Source organism: Rissa tridactyla, chromosome 4 (assembly GCF_028500815.1).
Source record: "Rissa tridactyla isolate bRisTri1 chromosome 4, bRisTri1.patW.cur.20221130, whole genome shotgun sequence".
NCBI classification, from domain to species: Eukaryota; Metazoa; Chordata; class Aves; order Charadriiformes; family Laridae; genus Rissa; species Rissa tridactyla.
In genome coordinates this window covers 63,813,054-63,833,174 of record NC_071469.1, presented here as the reverse complement: position 1 = coordinate 63,833,174, position 20,121 = coordinate 63,813,054, and the positions used below count along the sequence as shown (strand labels likewise).

Sequence of the window (20,121 nt, the reverse complement as noted above, 5' to 3'; positions counted from 1 at the left end):
TGATTTCTGGCCTACATATCTTGTTTTGCAATAACCACTGTTTCCTCCATCAAAAGAATAGAAGTTTTCTGAAATAAAAGGATAGTAGCATCCAGCGGCCCTATCTGAACTTGTCAGTTCAGGTCTTAAGTGCCAGTTCAAAGCACTGAGGTTGGCATCGGTTGAGAAAATGATGGTGTTTCTTTCAGGATGCAGGGAGTAGATGGGTAAAAGCATTATTTTTTTTTTCAGTAGGCTTGGAACTAAAAACTGAAAAGGGCCTTTTGTTTTTAGATGCAGATTCAGGAGCGTGATAAGCTTTACTACTTGGTAGCCTGGGAACTTGATTTTGTGTGTTGCTTACAGGAGTGTAAGCTTTTCTCTCTCTCTTCTCCCCCTGACTCCCCCTCCACCCCGATGGCATGATGAGCCTTTGGGAAATAATTGGGAACTGCCTGCTACACGTCCTATATGTTGCATAATTTCTTTTATTTTCTAGACTTTTGTTCTTTTGCCCTTTAAAGGAGAATAATTTTACTGTTTTATGGGCCAGGAAACGGGAGGATTTTTGTAACCTTGTTGATGAGCTTGTCCTGCCTTTTGAAGACACTGTTCCTTGTCCTTTTCCCAAAGATACTTAGACACCACTTTAATGCCATCACTAAATCGCAAGGGCAGCATGCAGCGTAAGCTTTGACCTTAAAGACTCTATTTCTTTTGGTTTAAAAAAAGAATCTCAGGATCTGTCAAAAAAACTGTAAGGCCCAAAAGAGGCAACTGTTACTGCAATTACTAATAAAAGATGCACCTAACTAAGGGACTTCTTTTACCCCTGTATTTTTTGTCTTACATGTCATACTCTTGCCTAGCAATTTAGAAAAAATGCAATATTTATTTCTGACTGTTCCACATGATGGTGTTCCTTTTTAGTACTGAGACAGCAGTAGTTGCAAGTTTTTAGAGTAGTGTCCCACTCAAACTTTTTAAAAAAAACTGTTCTACTGGATAAAACGGATAAGAACTGGAAGCTGTTGTCTTGAGTTGTGTTTTACAATGCAGAGCACGGCAGGGTTTAAAGGTGTGGCAGTTCTTTTCCATCCAGTAGAGCAGCTCAATTAATTTGAGTTTGTAACACTGCGATATAATCTGGTGAATACTGAGTTGAGCAGATTGCTAATAAATTTCATTGTAATGTTGGATATTCCCACTGTTTTGGCTGAGATCATAAGGCTTGTTGCATTCTTGCAGATAGCTGGACCAGCTCACTGCACACTGGGACCATATGGCCAAACTGGTGGAAAGGACATTAGCCAGCCATTAGGGCTGATTGAAGCTACGCTGGTAGTCTAGAGCAAATGATAGAGACAGTCAGGAGGTAAACAACAAATGGAAGGTTATAAACTGCTACCCAGCTAGCGAGGAGCAGTGGGAGTATATTCAAGGACCGACAGACATAATGCAGTATTGTAGGTTTGCTGGAGGGAATTGCTCATCTTCCCAGCACTGTAGCATCCAGCTGCTCTGCAGCTCCTCCCTGCACTGACGGTATTGCTGGGGGAGCAATCGCTTATGTAGGAAGGTATCTGAATGCTTAGCAAGGTTTGTGGCTACCGTTGCACAGTTAGGAGGACCTTTTGTGCTGAGGACTGGCAGCATAAATGGTAATTGGTCTCACTGTCAATAGTAACTGGAGCATTGGATAAAGAATTTATTTTGATCAGTTATTTTCTTGTGCCCAATTTCTCTAAGTGTGAACATCTGCTCTTCAGATACCAACAGATTAAATTGTTGTATTTACAGTTAAATAAAATATTATGGAGACGCATTTTTCAGCTCTGGAAATGTCAGATTGGGGAGATTGGCAGAAAAGGTTGGAAATCACAAAATTACATACTTCTGGTTGTCATCTGACTGGGATGAGGACACTGTACAAGAGTTTGGTACGGTACTGCAGTACTGAGGCGATAGCCACTTAGCTGATATCTGCCTTTTTTTGGAGTTACGTGTTCAATGAAGATGCCTCTTGAATCTGTGAAGGAACCAGGAGTACAAGGTATTTTGTGTTCCCTGTGGAGAAATCTAGAAGCACGACTGCTAGTGCTAACTTTTCCAGCTATTTTTTTTTTTTTGTTAGTGTTACATAAGATACCAGAAAAATAGAATTTTCTTGTCATGTTAAATTCAAGGGCTGGGGGTGGTGGGGAAACAACAAAGCTTTTGATCTTTCTTTAGTAAATAGGAGACTGGTTACAGAATGTAAATATTTATCTCAGATGATGATGCTATAAGCAGTACATTTCTTTCTCTACAAAACAGATAAGGACAAAACCAAGTTAGTCATGAAGATGCACATAATTTCTAAGGTGCTTCTTGTCCTGTGTTAAGTTGTTCATTTTGGGGATCAACGGCAGTGTAACAGTTGTCTTATTTTTTCTGTAATCTATATGACTGACTTAATACTACAAAACAGCTTGAGGGAGTACTAGCGCACACAATTAAAGTCTTCACTGGTCTGCTGAAGGTCGAGTGAAACATTCAATGAAATAGGATTTCTTAAGTGGACGAGTACCTTTCTGTGCTCTTAAATCTCTTTCGTATTTGTCAGTAGACAATGACTGGTTACCCCTAAAGTAATTGCATTTTAAAATATTGATGCTGGATGAAGAGCTTGGCTAAAAAAGCATGTGTTACTCAAACAAGCATACTGTTTACCTAGGATGGATTATGATGAATTATATTTCAACATTTGAAACTAAGAAAAGGTTAAATACTAAGAGAATATTAATGGTAGCTTGGGGATGGGAACAGCTCAGTGGGAAAAATAGCTTATGACAGAAATTAATTTCAATATATTCCTCAATGTTATTTTTTTTCTTTTCTGGTATATTCTTTGTTTCTGAAGTGCCCTCTGAGGTGTGGAGCCCTGGAGTGCTGTTCTTGGGAGAAGGATTACCGCGTAATGGGGATGGGCCAGGGGAGCGCTAGGGGAGAAGTCTCCTTGTTGCTTGTCGTGTTCTTACTCTGCATCTCCGGCTCACTTGGGATGTTCTCTGGTGTGTGTGCAGGACCACATCAGCTGCTGCCATTGTGGTGGCATGGGAAGCTTCCTCATCACCTCTTCTTGCTTGGTGACCTGCACCGTCCTGGTCTTTGTGGAGCCAAGTGGGCCCTGTGTACCAGTTCCACTTGTTAGCCCATAGAAGCACTCAGGAGTGCATGTAGCTCCTCCTTGGCATAGGAGCCGCTCTTTTCTTTATGTTTTTACAAAAGCTTTACTTAGAAGTAAAATTCAGACAACACTTAAAATTGCTGAATTTGTTTCTCATTATCAGCTGCCTTTGTGATGTTAGGGACGTTGAATTGGACCATCTTACTTAAAGGGAATGCTGCGCACTTGCTGCTGCAGTGATTCCAGTGTGGATCTCCCTGCAGCTGAGGGAGAGGTACATGGGCACGGTCATGTCTGGCTTTAATGGTTTTACATTTGCATGTAGTGCCTAAAATCTCTACAGATGACAGTTCTCTTCGTCTTCATCGTGGCAGCCATGCATGGCAAAATACAACTAGATAAAATAGAAAGCTTAGGTGATAGTTTGAGGTGGCTTTCCATAGACTCGCAGATCCACGCTGGCCTCTGGGGTGGACTTGCTCGAGGAGAGGTTGATCGGGGAAGCTGCTTTTCTGCCACTGCAAAAATGAGTTTTAGTAGTTAAGGCTAACCGCGCTTTTTTTGCCCACAGATGAGTACAAACTGACTCTTTCTTAGGGATATAAAAGTCTTAATCCTGCTTCAGCATACCGGTTGTATAGTGTGAAATAAAATTCAGGGGAGGGTAAGTGCTGGTTAGTATCTTAATTTTGGGAAGATGTAGTATTTGTATTTGAGGCTGGTGAGTGCCAGTCCCAGGGCCTGCTGATGGCAGTGGAAAAAACTATTCACTTAATGGGCTTTGGATTACTCCTGAGTAGCTTATTGTACACACATCTCTTGTGGAAGATGACGTATGCTTCCTCTGTTGTTACTTCTTCATCCAAATGTGTTACACCTGGTTGACCAACGTGCTTTAAAGGAGATCTTGTTGGTGAGTGCACTGATTGTCACTTCGGTGGGAAGGAGAAGCTGTCTCTTTGTGGCAGCTCACGTTTGACCAGAGTCTTGCTGACCCTGGCTGTGTGTCTGGAGTCACTTTTTATTAAAGCTGAATTGAAGCAGCATCTTTGGCAGAAGGTTGTTCGTCGGTTAAGCATTTTTATAATGTTATTAGGGATGATGGTGTAGGGATTTACATAAAATTAAGATGTGCTGCCTGTGCAGGTGCTGGTGGGGTTCTGCTAAGCATCACATGGTCTCCATCGCTTTCTGCGAGCATTGGTGGCTGAGGCGCATGGAACATCGTACACCCTTCAGCAAAGCTACTCCTGACATCTCTGAAGGGAGCAGACGAGCGTTTCCTGTAAATACACGTACTGGAAACATCTGCCCAGCACATTGAATTAAAGGATTTTTCTTGATGTGCTGTCTGACCCCGTATGCTGAGGAACTTCAGTGCTCTGTTTTCCTCATGACTTCCCCCATCTTTTTCTTAAGCTGTCTTTTCGGCACACTCTTCCGAAGCCGGAGCTGTGAGGATGGACCGGGTCTCGCTTCCCGCATCTGTCCCAGCAGCTGTACCGCTTCCTGCCATGAATCATCCGAAACACTTTTTTTTTTTTTTTTTTTTTTATTGTTTTATTTAAGGGTAAAGGCACATTTGTTTTCCTGAAGCCACAACCTAATCTCAGCAGTCTGGCAGCCAAGCCTTAAATGAAGGCTTGGGTGCAAAAGTGTTGAGAGGAAGGAAGTGCCTCCCCATCGGCGGTGATTATGGGCAAGCCCGGAGCAGAGCCCCTTTCCTTGTGGGCTTTGGTTGTGGTCAGAGGAACTGCAAACTTCATCACTTCTGGGAGAGTTGCAGGAAAATGTCTCCTCTGTTCGTACGTCAAACACGCCATGACCTCCAGTTTTCAGAAGTTCATCGCCACAGCCAACCAAGTGCCAACTGTCGAATGGTCTTTGGAGCAGGGGGCATAATCTTTTGCCTGAGAAGTCTCAGCTATGTTTTGGATCCTCTCTGGCGCTGATGTTTGTGGCTTCTTTTTCCAGGGCTCATTGATTGCATGTATTTCAATTCTAGCAGTCCAAAATGAGGCATTTTTTTGTCCTGAGGAGCTGAGTTACGTATAGTTCCTGAAACTTGAGAGGTTATTGTATTTCACACAGAGATGAAATCAAAAATATACCCCCTCAGTTTTGTCTTCAAAAACAAACAAACAAACAAAAAAACAAAAAAAACACAAACCCACAAAAAAACACCCAACCCAAAAGCACATTAACTACAGAGTTGTTAAGCTTTTTTTTTTTTTCTTTGTTAATTTTTTCTAGGGAAACGTCAGATTCACCACTTGGGAAACCAGCTTCAACTCAATCAACATTGTCTGGATACTGCCTTTAATTTTTTCAAGATGGCTGTGAGCAAACACCTAACCCGGGGGAGGAAGATGACCCACGTAATTGCTGCATGTCTCTACCTGGTGTGTAGGACAGAAGGAACTCCTCGTATCCTTTTGCATTTGAAAAATAAAAAAAAAATAAACAAAGGGCATACTTTTAGCAAGTCAGCTATCCCAGTTAGACCTTTGCAAAGGTAAGTGTTTAGGAGCTAACTTTGTCACTGTTTGTTTTATATAATTAAGTGAATGGGAGCTTTTACTGTGGTTCAAGTAAAATTTTTCCCTTTTTAAATGTACAATACCTAATATTTACAAGGAAGTATAAATGTCACTTTGCCTCCCATCAATAACTCTACATTTCTTCTTTCTTAACATTTTCTTCTAGTATAAGATTGCACTTTTCCTGTGTTTTGATAGGGATTACTTGTTTATAGCGTGTGTCGATTTTTGTTGTTGTTTTGGTTTTTTTTATTAAAACAAATGAAAACTAACTCCAAGCCACCCATAGCATCAGTATTAAAGAACAGGCTAGAGTCCTAGTGGATTTTCCGGTGGGGACAGTATCACTCCTGTTTCAGTTTTGGGGAAAAGGCATTTGATAAATTCTGTAAGTTGCTCAAAGTTCGTACAGGAAACCAGTGGCTGGAGGTGGGACTGCACACAGGCCAGAGCTGCAAGTGAGTACTCCTTGCTTCTAGACCATCCCTATTTTTGTCTTGTAGAATTTCATTAAAATTCATGTAAGCTTTAAATACTGATGGCCATCCAAACTTACTTGCGTTACATATTTTTACTTACTTTATGTTGTGTTTCAGTTGCTGGAATTCGGAGTTTAGTATCAATTTTTTCTGTATTATTTTAGTTCTACTGTACAGCAGTATGTGCATATCATCAGTATTCTATTTGACTCGATGCTTTTTCTAGATTGCTGTTCTCATTCTATATTTTGGCAGTTGAACAGCTTAGTTTTCTTTTTAAGATTGAGATGATTTTTTTTTTTAGTTTTAGAAACTACAGTATTCTAAATTTAGTGCTTTCTGATAGTGTTGTGGTCATTGCATTTGCATGTTTAAAAAAATGTGGTTTTGCAGGAATAATGGAATTAAATGGAAGGCTTGTCTGTTACACTAGTCTCTTTATGTAAAATCTCTGTGTGAACTTTGAACAGTATAACTCTATCATTACCATAAAGACAGTGTTGATTTAAAAGCATTGACAATAGTATTTTTTTATGCCCATATCACATTTTCAAAGTAATTTATTTACAATCGTTATTTGATACTACTGAATGATAGCCTAGCCATAATATATAAATCCATTTTTCCCCGCTGGTAGTGATAAAAAGCATTGGAAGCAGTATGAGCTGTAATAGGCAAGTAGGTACAATGGGGCAGCCATCTGTGCAGCAAGTGTGGCTAACTTTTCTAGCAAACAAAAAAAAATCCTTTGCTTGTTTGACATATCCTTCTTTAAAATATTTCAACCTGTGCAAGATGTACTGGTCTGGTTGACACTTCATAAATACCTAAATTAATTTTCCCTTTTTTCATTAAATTGAAATAATTACGTGATATTTCATGTAAAATACTAGGGCCAGGGTATGAATAAGACTGCAAAGACAGGCTCTGTCTTTCTATATCAATATCACAAAGTACTCCATCTTCATTGCCATTGTTACTGTGCCACCTGGGAATCAAGAAGTGGTAATGCATGACAGTATGGCTCAATTTTGTTAGTGGTGATTCTTTAAAAAAATGCATTAGATAAACTTATTTTTGTAGTTGATATTAAGAATTTAACTGTGTTACTTTGGGAGAGTGAGTTCAGCTTCTGCCTGTGTTCTGCTGTTTGGGGTTTTGTTTTGCTTTTTAGCATTTAAAATCCAGTGTAGTTGGAAAAACAAACCCAAAACAAATTATGGATTCTAAACATTAAAATACAAGATCCTTTTCTAGTATCATATCCTTTCATTAGAAAGTTGAAAACCTGAGAGCCACAGGTGCATATTTCTGACCTTTGAAATGAAAATACATTCAAGCCTCCACAGTTTGATTATGATGATCATTATCAGCATGTTATATTTGTTTCCAGCCTAGATCTGGCAATACAGAAATGCGCTACAAGAGGCAGGCATGTGTCCAGGGCCTTTGGTCCAGAGAGACAAAGAGCAGATGTAGAGGATGGGCATGCGACAAGATGCTTTAGCAAGAATGAAGATGCATGTTCAGGGTAATAAGCTTTCAGTTGGTTTTGGTCTTGTGGATAAGCCAGAGGAGAACGGCATGCCAAGAGGAGAAATATACTGTATAGAGGACCTACGTTATTTGTAATGCTTCAAGATTTATAAAACCCTGCTAAGTAGATTTACTAAGTTTGAAGTCTCCACTATTGTTGTGTTGGTTATAGAAGTCTTATGAAGAAATTTGTAAGAAATTTAGAAAAGGAAGTTAAAAGACTGAAGGTTGGTGAGGAAATATGCGAGAGGGAATGGAGTATGTATGTGGCCTGGGGAGGTAGAGTGGGATGTAGTCAGGGGTTGAAGTGGCAAGAAATGTTGTGGCAGAACCAAAGGAGTGGGAAGTGTTTGGAGGGGGAAAACAGGATTTAATTGTGTCTGCATTGAGTTCAGTTTGAGGGATTGGAATGTATTTATCTGACAGGGGTATCTGCTTATTCTTCTTTTTTCATAATGTACGTGTCGCCAGCCAACCCCCGTGAAAATGAGAGGAAAATTGTAGCCAAGTCTTACTGGTGCACTCTGAGTTAATGCCTGAATAAACCTCAGCCTGAAATAGGAAGACATTATGTTCTCTTTGGTTCTTATGCATTGTTTAATTAATGCAAAAATGCAAAATATTCCAGTAACACAAATTTTTTTAATCTGAAAAAAAAATTTCTAGAATTTAGAGAACATAAACGTTTACTTATCTGAAGTGCAGCTTTTATTTATAGTTCTTTAGAAAGTTTAATATATTATTTGAGATCTGAATTGATTTTACATCAGTTTATGGTTTTTATTAGCTTATTTGACACAGAACCCCACAGTGCAGCAACTTTGTCATAGCTTTTCATTTGCCTTGCTTATATTACTTGTCAGCATTAATGGTTTAAATGGAAGATGGCTTACTAGCTATTTGCTGAATTTGGGAGGTCTTTTATCCTCCTGATGAGCTACCTATAAAAACATTAATTTATTATTCCCTTTATAAATATGTCTATATTCTCAGTGTCAGAAGTAAAGGTATAATGCGAAAAATACAGATGAAGGAGATAGTGATTTTTTTTTTTTAACCCTCAGGTTTGATGGAACCAGTTGACCCCTCCCAGGGGCTGAGCGAGGCTGAGCGTTTCCAGTGACATCTGACTTCAGCTGGCTCTACCAGTGCTCCAGGCGTTTCAGACTCTGGCTCTTAATTTGTTTCTTGGAATAGTAACAGTCCTCAGTTGTTTCTCTTTAATGTTTTGAACAGCTTTCCCCCCCACCCCTACATATGTCTGAATGGAAACAAAGGGCTTTTTAGCTGGTCCTGCAGTTCCTGAGGGAGAGAACTTGGGAAGAGCCAGGCAGGGTGTCTGAGTGACTTACGGTCTCGGCTGTAACCCATGGCTGCTCTGGGGTCACTCGGGAGCAATGAGAGCCTGGCCAGGATTTTCCAGGTGGGATATCAGTTTGTTTTAATCAAGGAACATTTCATTCTGTTTGTAATCCTTTTTACTGTACACAACTGTTAGAAAAAACAGTACAAATGTCCACTATTTTGTTTGTAATATTTTCCAACGCTACCACCTGGGTTTTTTTACAGCAACATTTTACATGGTAAATGTCTTTTATCCCCCACACGTGCACCTTTATTTTATTTATTTATTCTTTTCCTTTGAAGTTCTCTGGAAAATGCACCCTTAGTTGTAAACCAAATCCTGTCTTGTTAGAGCACAGTAAATAAAACCTTTTCCACGTGAGAAGACTCCTCACAAAGTTTCCTCACCAGCTATCTTGTGTAAATATCCGTCTGCCTGCCTGCCTGCCTCTGGAGGTAAATTCAGGGCAGGTTTTTCCCCCCTCCAGTAAAGCTGTTCAGCCTTGATGCCAGGGCGCTCGTTGAGCCCTTCCCACCGCCTGGGGCTGGGGCAGCCTTCTGAGATTGAGGTTGCCCAAGTTATTTCGGTGGTCTGCAGCAGCTTTGTGAGGAAAACAATAGGCTCCTCCTGGGGTCAGTCCAATGCAGCCAAGTGAGGCATCTCTTCTGAGTTGTTTGCAGAAGAACCTTTACGCTAAATGTCCAAGAAAAATAATCTCTTGAATTTGAGCATTAGGAGCAGAAGGCTGACAGGAGAAAGTTTGGTGCCTTGGTGTCTTTTATGTGTAAACTTGCACTGGGTGGGAAAGCATAAGGCGGTTTTCCTCTCCTGCTTCCTTTGCCCCGTGAACCTCCCTTTTGTTTGAGGGAAGATCACAAAGGCATTGCAGGATCCCAGCACGCAAGAAGGATTTGGAAAAAAAAAATGGGCATCTCCTCACTGAATGGGGCAGTACTTTGTTATTTCCTATTTGTTTGCAGTACTTGTACTTTATTGCCAAGCTATTTGAATGGTTCCTGGCTTAATGTGTTTATTTTCATGTCACAGTAAGGGAAGTTGGGAGTATTTATCTTCATTTCCAGGTGCAGAACGGAGGCTAAGTGACACATTCAAAGTTACCCAGAAAATCTGTGATGGAGTAAGGAATTGGTGTCTTTAATCCTAGATTAGGCATCAGCTACTGAGCCTTTCTGCCTTGTTGCTCTTTGCAAGAGAAGTTCAGCTAATTTCCTTTTGAGCATTAGCAGGCTCCGTTGGCTTCCATACTGTCTTGGGAAGCTTTGTATAACCTCACCATGAGAGCCTTTGAGGGATACATTCTTTGTTTCTCTACCAACACTTCAAGGTCTATCTTTGCAAGGAAAAGGGCAAGACTTCCTTTTTTCTTAGAAATGAAAAATTAGATCTCCAGCAATCTTTTGACCTCTACTAAAACTTCTGGAGCCAGCAGGCCCTGGTGTTCCCAATTAAAAAGTTAACTTTTGAAATTAGGCTTTAATCAACAAAATTTTATATCTGTAGTTAGGGAGGTTAATAAAACCAGTTTCTATTTCTCTTTGGATAAGGACTTTCTTTAACTGACCTTTTACTTTTGATTAAACACAGTTGCAATCATAATATGTTTTGCTCAAGCGTTGAGTGTGACAAGGACATAAGAGCTTAAAAATGGATTTTAAATTGCACAGTTAAAAATACATATAATATTTACAAAAGCAAATTACTTTCTTCCATTTCACTAGGTTTGGGTGGGTGGTAAAGGACACCAAGGTCTTACTTCGTAGAAAATTGAATAGAATAGAATATTTTAAATTGGAAGGGACCTACAACAATGATCTAGTCCAACTGCCTGGCCACTTCAGGGCTGACCACAAGTTAAAGCATGTTATTAAGGGCATTGTCTAAATGCCTCTTAAACACTGACAGGCTTGGGACATCGACCACCGCTCTAGGAAGCCTGTTCCAGTGTTAGACCACACTCTTGGTGAAGAAATGCTTCGTAATGAAGCATATGCTTGGACTTGAAGTCTTGGAAAAGCCTCATCCACTTCATTTCAAAATTAAGTTTTCAAATTGGTATGCTTTTGAGTTGATGGATTTTAGCTGGGAGAGTTTCAATCTATTAATGAAAAATTGCCGCTTTAAGTAGGGTGCAGCTATTGTTGCCCCATGTTATTTGCATGTGTTTCCAAATAGTTCATGTGTTTGGTAACGCTTGGCTTGTGTGACCACTCCTGTTTGGTACCGCAGGAGAAAATGCTGAAGATATAGGGAAGAGGGCAGCCAGGGGCATTAATAGAAATTTAATTTCTGCATCTTAATTTCTCCCTGTCACCCTCTCCTCCAGCCAGGGTTGGGACTGCTGAATTGCAACAGCAGTGCTCATGACCAGAAGCCAGCATAACCAGTCTCCTTTTCCATGGAGTGAAGGAGAATCATATGATTTTTCACTCGCAGTACTGCCTTATGCTTTTTTGCTGTATTGAGAGATATGTATAAAGCAAGTATGTTGCTGAGAGGATGAGGCGCTTCATGTTTCCTGTTGGTGGGAGAGTAAAATTTTCCTCTGCATGTGCCCGTTGCCGTTGTATGCTCCGTTGTGTGGTTCTGTTCTCTTCCCTGCTGCATCCCCTTACTGCAAAGGCTGCTCCTGGCAGCTGCCCTGTGCTTGGGGACGGCGGCAGTGGGGCAGCGAGGCAGGAGGAGTCCGGGCTGTGTCACTCTCAGGTATCTCACCTTGCCTCCAGCTGTATTGCAGAAGATCCTGTGCTTCCCTAGGTCCTGTGTCATGTCTGTCAGTCCCTGTGGATGTCTTTGTAGTAGTATCTGAAGTGATGCTGGGTACTCGAATTGTTCCACTTGTATCTGGTGATTTGCAGCATCTTTTAAAGGGAATTCCTTCTTGAGAAGAAAATAACCTGAAGCCTTTCAAACTGGTTGTATGGCCCTGCACCTGGGGGACAGGGCTGGGGAGATGGTTAGTGGCCCTCAGGATTTCATCTTGTCCCCCGCCTTGAGGAGGAAAAGCCATAGACCTTATTTGTGCATGACTCAGATGTGGCAGGAAAATAGTGAGTGTGACTGATGGCTAACATTATCCTGCAGGGTGCCCTGCTGCTGAAAGTCATTGAAGCTTTTTGCAGGGAGACTGCAATTTTAATGTGGGGATTCTGTACGTGGGTTATTTTCTTTGTTCCTTTAAGATTTTGAAAATATAAAAGGGGAAGGGAACTCTACATTATGGTGTGTGTCAACTCAATATCTTACTGTTTAAATCCTTGTGCTAAATGCCCATTATGGATGCTGCAGGCAGGGAGGGGGAAAACTGCTGTAAGTGCAGTAGTGATAATTGACCCACTTAAAAGAGCTGCTCTAATTTCGCATGTTACAGCATCCTGGAAATTCAGATAAGAATGTTGATCTCTCCAGCTAATAGGATTTCTAAATATATCATCCAAAAGAAGCAGGAGGACTGTAATTTTGCGCGTGTGTGTTCAGGCTGATGTTTTGTTTGAATATTGCACACTCTCTGAAAATCTGCTTTTCTGTTAACTTGTTACTAACTCAGGATAAAATAGTATTTGACCTCTGGTGCTGGCAAGGGGAGGCCTGATCCTTCCACATCGAATTCGCTGACAAAATTCTCACCAGCTTTTGTGCAGTGGAGTGACCAACCTTTTTCCCTCAGCTTGTTGGTACCCAGCAGGTGGCTCAAATTGTCAACTTTTCCATAATGCAGCATTAAACAAAGCATTTGCAGAGATAGAGAGGGGGACAGGGTCACAAGATGGCCTATCAAGATTAGAGATTTTGGCTGGTTTGATAGCTTTGTTGTTTGTTTTCCTCATTTAAGGGAAATTTTGAACAGTAAAGGTCAAAATAATCCTCTTCTGAAATTTGATTACAGAAATACCTTTTGCTTTACAGAGCAGTGTTTCGAGTCTCTCTAGGCAGTTCTCTCTCAAAGCATGTTGATGGATACGACTGCTGAAAACCATGGGGTTTGCACTCAATAGAGCATTTGCACCTAGATTGTTTTAGTTTTGGAGACCCCTTGCCCATCATACTTTTCTGTGCTGGGACAAAAATCAGTCATCACGGTCTCTGTGTCAAAGAAAAGGACAGGCTTTACTCCGTAGGCTTCTGGATTAGGTCTACTGAAGCCTTTGTCGCTGTGGGTTTCAATTCCATTATAGGCAGGTAGAAGAAGTGTTTATTGTTTAGCAGTTCTGTGCTCTGTTACCATGTCAGGCCTTGTGTAACACAAAAATACTTAAAGCAGAAGCATCTGAGCCAGATTTTTAATGCATGTAATAGTAGTCTGTTATTGCGTGCATAAAAATAATAATTAATACAATTCATTGCATGGTCTGTCCTCCTGGTAATTAATTTCCAGTTTGGGGTTCCTGAACTGATGAGACATTCTCGTGGTAAAGGTGAAACAAGGGAAGAAACAGGAGGAGGGAAAAGGAGAGCTATGAAGGCATCAGTAATACTGGGGTAGCAATATGAGGGGCAGCTCTCACTTACCAGCAGCACTGAGAGGGGGTGATGCTTTGAAACATGGTGGCAGAGACATGGGAACTAACGAGGGGAACGCAGGCAGGAGGAGTTCTGGTTGATGGATGAGGGGAGGGAAATGTTGTGGCAGAGAGGCCTCCTTCCAGTGAAATAAATACAAAGGAGGGACGATAAGGAAGGGGATCACACCTCTGATGTCTTTGACCTTCAGTGATCTCTGCATGCTTGTGAAAATAAATATTTAACAATCTTCTTAAAGCTTGTTTAAAAGAGGAAATTATTAGGTTGGCTCTCTGCTGAATTCAGAAGTTTATCTCTGCATCTGAATTTCGGTGCTTATGTCAGCAAAACCAGCATTATAACTGGGCGGTGGTGTGACCTGATGGGAGTTAATATGTTGCGAACAGCAGCTAAACAAAAACCAGTGTGGTACAGCCGGTCATTGTGTAGCACATTTTTGCTTTTGTCAGAGGATATGCTGGATGTGGTGTGGGATGTGGAGGAGACGCTTCCCCTTCCTTCCCTGCTCACCCATTCCCCCTTAAGAATAGAAAAAAAAAAAAAAAAGAAGAAAGAACAAAAAAGTGTTACCTGATGCTTTGTTTAATTAAATCCTGGTAGCAAATATGATCAGTTATTGTTAATGTTTTTGATCCGGTCACTAAAAAATATTCCTGATTGTAGCCATCACTAATGTTTTCTGCATTTTAAGTCAATTAGAAAATTAAATGCTCTCCTTCATTAAAATCATTTTGAAGATTGTGTATTTGCATTTTAATGCAGTAAGAATGATGCCTTAGAAGACAAATTCATATTATTAAATAGTTTAATTAAGATCAGTAATGCAAAATAGGATGAATAAAAGCCAGTGCGTTGAGACCTATAAGCAGTTCTGGCTTGCTATCTGCAAATCTTACTTTAGCTTGAGGTATTCTAAAACTGTGTACACTTTCATCATATTCTTAAGTCTTAGGCAGCTTTTTTTTATCTTGCACTTTTTGATGTTATAAGAACACAGTGAAGGTATATCAGAGAAACAGTATTACCTTTCAAATTTTTTTGGAAAAACAGGATTCATTCTTATACCTGTCCTGTTCTCATATCTTGAAAGTGGTCTTAATAATGATTTCTTACATTCTAATAACGTATAAGCCTTTTAAAAATGGGTAAAAGTACTTCTCAAGAGCTGTCTTATTTCTTCAGATGTTTGTCAGTAAGATTTTGTTTGCATGACATAGTCTTCATCCGCAAACTTCATACTGGAAATGCTTCTCAATGAAAGATTTTTAGCATTTTGTAATCTCATGCCAAGTAAAATTGTGAGCTGGGCCTCTTCTAACCTTTTCACTGTTAGCCTGCCTTTATGGCAAGTCCATGTCCTTCCTCCAAGGCAAAAGAAAGTGTCTTTTAAGTTTAACTGCCAGACTGGCTCAGTATTGTTGTAAATATGGATGATGTAATACTCAATCACATGGTGGTATGTCTGCTATTTTCCCTCCTTTGAGAGAGAGAATAATCTTTCCATCTTATCCAGTTTCAGCAGTTTGGGAAAATAGCAGCCTTAAATGAGACCCAAAACAACTAAAATCTTGATTTCTTCCAGAGCTTTGCTTTTGAAGCCAAATGTTCTCCATGCCTTCTTTATTTTGACTTGCTAATTGGAAATAAGATGTTGAAGATAACGTGTGCTTTGAAGCTTGTACATTTTGTATTTTATTTAGATTTAATCCTTTAAACATTTGACAATAAAACATAAATTGTGGAGCTCTCATCTTTAGATCAGCTGTAAATGAATCATTTAAATTTTCAACATCCTTCCAGTTTGGGAGAAATACAGTAGTTTCAGTGATGTTTTGACTGCATGTGTTGGTAAACTGCTATGAGATTTGCTAATCAGTATTTTTAAATGGAGATATATAACTGCTTCTTCAATGAAGGAGCAGCTTGTCTGCCAAAAATAAAGCCTTAGCTTATGCCTCAACAGGGAGTAGAAATCCGAGTGCTCTTCAGATTCCTTTTGTATTGGTAAGCAGAGAGGAATGGTGAACAATATATATTTTATGATATCATGTATGAACTAATTATGATGGAAAGCAAATTTTGAAAGAGGGGAAATTTAGAGACTGAAAAAAAAATCCTTTTAGCATGGACAAAAAGTTGCGTCTAAGTTATAATATGCTATAATCTTTTTAATACAAAGAGTGAAAACACATGTTTAGCAACATGACATGTACTAACTGAAATGTGAAAGTCTTTATTACATAAAAACTAGAAGTCCAAACATTGCCCCTGTCGTATTTTCAGGATAATTTCTTACCTTATCTGTTCTACAGTAGTTTTCCTTCTATAATTGGTCCTTTTAACTTTTTATTGTGCTTGCAGAGAGCCCTTTGGCCTTGCAGCTTCCAAGGGGAAACAAAGTTGTTATTGTCGTTTCAGGTACTGCAATTCGTGGCACAATTCTAGGACAAACAAAGAGCTGGTGTTTCAAGTTAGACTGCAGAAAATTTGAGAGGTTACCTGAACTTGCCACTTCCTGAGAAAGCAGCGCTGTGTCCTTGCTTTGCGAGGATTTTGTCGCCTTCTAGCTAACTTGCATCAAAAGTACACTTCTCCCCACGCCCTCTCCGAAGCCATGGCTTCAGAATGATGAAGCTCTGCCTATTTAGCTCCAAAGGCTGTGAGATTATAGATGCTTTTCTGTGACTTTTCCTGTTGGGCAAAATAGCTGGGCTGTCTGAATTAAGAATATTTCTTTTGAAATTTGCCATTGAAATCACCAGTGGTCTATCCTTGATCTCCAGTGAAATGAGGAAAGAAATGTGAAATAATTGTAAGTTATGACTGAAGAAGTCTTCTTTTAAAGAAACATCCGGAGGTTTCAGCTGCCGTGTCTCAGTTGATACCTGAAATCAGAGAACGCTCTATTCTGTGCTTATCTGGAGTTGAAAGTTTGGTTTTCCCACATGAGTGCTGTTAACTTCTGCAGAATTTAAGTTGAATTTTCTTTTCTATATGAAAACTTCTGGTCCTTAAAGGATCAGTCTTCTGGAGAATGCCACAGATGGACTGCATCTGTGCTGCTGTCTCTGAGGGACTCCCAAATCACTGCATTTTTGTCACATCTGGAGGACGTAGTTCATTGCCAATAATTATTTCCAGCACATATTCAGATTATAGTTTTTTTCAGTTGAAAAATATTTTTGTCAACATTCAGTTTAATATTTATTATCTTTTACCTAGACTCTAAGCTGTTAACTGTGGCGGAGGATAGCAACACAAGTAGTGGTTGCTACTGTACTCATTCCTCAGTCTTTGAGCTGGTGGCTTCAGTGTCTCAGCTGTTTTCTCATAGTCGTTCAGTGATGAAACAAGAGAATGCTCCAGTCCTTGGTTTTTGCTGATAATGTTGGCAGCCCTCCCAGCAGAACTGTAAACTGGTCACTTTCCTCCTGTTGCAACTGGAGAAGTTGGGAGCACAATCAGGAGACAAGAATGTTGGCTAAGAGGTAGTATCCAGAACAGGACGACAGCATAAAAAAAAAAAAAAGCTGCAAAAAAAGGTAGCTTGACTGAAGTGTTTCATCACAACAGTCCTTCCTACTGACAGGTTGTAGGATGGGAGGAAAGAGAATAGAGAACGTTTTCCACCAGTCAGAGAAGGTGTGGCACATACAGGGAAACATTTATGTAGACAATATATCTGAAGATGACGAAATACAGAGGAGACAATCCAGAAAGCCTGTGTCCTATGTAGGATTGTAGAGATTGGAAGTGGCCTCTGGAGGTCATCTCTCCAGTTCCCTGCTCACATCCTCAGTAGGTTGCTGAAGCCCTGCCCTGGTTGAGTGTTGGTTAAGTCTAGCAGTTGACATGCCATATTCTCTCTGGGCACCCTATTGCAGTGTTTTACTACCTCCATGGCAAAGATTTTTTTTTCCTAATATCTAACCAGATTTCCTCTTGCTACAACTTGCATCTGTTGTCTTTCATTCTCTCTGTGTGTGTCTGAGAAGAACTTGGCTCCGTATTCTCTACACCCCTCTCACTAGGTAGTTAAGACAGCATTAGATCTCCCCTAAAGCCTTCGCTTCTCAGGGCTGAACAAGTCCAGCTCTCTCAGCTTTTCTTCACGTGTGCCAGCTCCTCAACCATCTCAGTGGCTCTCCAATGTAGTCATTCTAGGGTACTGAAGTTTGTATTTAAGAACCTAGACTTGAACGTGCCTCATAGGCACTGAATAGAGGGGAATAACCACTTCCCTCAACTGGCTGGCTGCACTTTTGTGAATACCAGTATGTGTTTGGTCTTTCTTGATGCAAGAGCATGCTGCTGACCTTCAGCTCCTTCTGTGCAAACTGTTCCTTAGCTGGTCAGTCCCAGCCTGTGCTGTAGCAAGGGGTTATTCTGTCTTAGGTGTGAGACTTTTCAAGAAGTTCAAAGACAGATGCAGCTCCTGTCAGCCTGGTTCTCCAAGTTGCTAAGATCCCTCTGAATCGCAGCTCCACTTTCTGATGTATTGACTGCTCCCTCAGCTTGGTGTCATCTGCATGCTTGCCTAGGGTGCCTTCTGCCTTCCTGTCTCATTGCTAATTGAGACAGCGTTTCCCCCAAGGGATCCCTGTAGTACCTGTCTGCTAGTTGGACTTTGTACTATTAATCACAGCCCTTCAAACTTGGCAATGCGACCAATTTTGTGCTTACCTTCTAGGCCAGCTAGCAAACCATGATGTCTCAACAATTTGGCTTTAAGAACACCATTGCAGACCACGTCTTCAGCTTTGCTGAAGTCAAGGTGAGCAGCATCCACCGCAGTGCCAGTTTCCGATGAGCCTGGGTTGGTTAGGGTGCCATGTAAAACTGATGGGTAGGTGACGCTTTGCTCGGGGGTGCACCTGAACTGTCTTTTCACTCAGCAGTTTGTTTGGCGAGTGCTTTGTATGGAGGATTTCTCTTTGCTCAGAGTCCAGAGCTGTATGTCTTCTGATGGGCAACACAAGAAGGGGTGCTCTTTGATTCTTTTTTATTTATTTATTTAGAGCTGGTGACTAAATCCCCTTCCTGACTCACAGAAAACCCGGATTTGCTTTCTTAAGGGGAGTTAAAAACCAAGAGGGTAGTCAGGGCCAAGCCCTGCCTGTTCTCCTTTTGAAGCTGGTATTGCTGTGCAATTTGAAACGCAAGAATTGTGGGGCCAGGAGAAGAGCAAACAAGGAGAAGCTTTTCTAGGTGAACGACCAGAGGGTGTATACCTGGTTCAGTTTCCTTCTCTCAGGTTATTTTTGTGTGTTTCTTTGTGTTTTGGTTTGTTGTTTGTTTTTTTTTTTTACAAATGTATTTATTATATATGATTATAATGACCTAATATGTAAACATTTCTGGCAGCAGGACTGTAACTCCAGTTTGCTCCCTCATAGCTGAGGGTCCTGGTGATGGTGGTGTAGAATTATAACATTTTATGGTAAAGGTTAGTGTTACAACCCCCATCTTCTGCTTGGAAAAACTGAGGCACAGATGGGAAAGCAATATGACTTACTCATCACGGCAGTAGTATGATGTGGATACGTTTATGTCCCATGTGCATCTATACCTCATACAGTAGTATGCTACCTCTTAGAATCTAGGAGTTCTGTTCTGCATATTTACTCTCCCATTTGATTTTGCTAAGACGTTGGAATATACTTTTCCAAGTATATTGGCTAAAACACTTGAAATTTTTAGCTAAAATTGTGACGAGGATCAAGTTCTGCAGGCTCACTAACTCTGGTGTTGTATTAAGCTTGTTACCAAAATCCTAGGTTGAATTTGTAAGTCTCAGCAGTGGGGGGAAAAAAGTTATCTTTTTTCTTGAAAGCTTTGCAAATATGACACAATCAGTGAGCAGCTGTAAACACGAGACCCACAATAGCATTCTCGGTTGTTGTTCAGAGCAGAGCTGTATTTTAGGAGCTTGCCGTCAGCATGCTGTAGAATGTTATTTGAAATTACACTGCTTGGTTACAATAAAACTGCTGCAAGACTGTGAAAGGAGTCTAAAGAGATCTTTCCCAGCATATCACTGGCAATTTTTATTTTCCCAGAGGCAGATGATATGTACATCACTGCTGATTTTCTTTTTTTTTTTTCTTCTCATGAAGAATTCCAGCAGCTGAGATAAGTTTACAAGTTCTTAAAAACTGATAATGAAAGAGCAGTCTCTGTGCTGTAAGAGACATGAGATAAGTGCTTGCCGTTGCTACAGCATTCAAAAGAAGATAATGCAGGGATAAAAGTTTAAAATGACACTTCAGGAAAATATTCCTCATTTTCCATCTTGATTAAAACCCTTTATTGAAGGTTGTTAACTTTTAAGAATGCGAGAAATCCATTTGCAAGTAAATTAACTTCAGTGTGTTCACTAATTGATGCTGTGCAACATTGTCTTCTGATGCTTTGGGAGTTCCTACTGAAGGGTAGTAAATACTGACAGTAATGCCAACAGAATTGTGGTATCCACAACAAGCGGAGAATTGCAACGGATTGCTTACTGAAGGCCTCTGAGTTTTCAGTAGGATA

At 40.4% G+C, this 20,121-nt stretch overlaps 1 protein-coding gene across 7 annotated transcripts in view; it reads left to right on the top strand.

The window, feature by feature from the left end:
- The window catches only part of BRF1 (BRF1 RNA polymerase III transcription initiation factor subunit), a 178,972-nt gene that overhangs the window by 39,953 nt on the left and 118,898 nt on the right, over positions 1–20,121 (top strand). For 5 of the 7 annotated variants that reach the window (XM_054200636.1, XM_054200639.1, XM_054200640.1 and 2 more), the window contains one exon: positions 5,402–5,575. In XM_054200636.1, the coding sequence (XP_054056611.1) occupies positions 5,402–5,575 (174 nt within the window). Of the gene's footprint in view, positions 1–5,401; positions 5,576–8,790; positions 9,127–18,287; positions 18,362–20,121 lie in introns of those variants that run through there. The other 2 variants (XM_054200643.1, XM_054200642.1) reach the window with 2 other exon arrangements.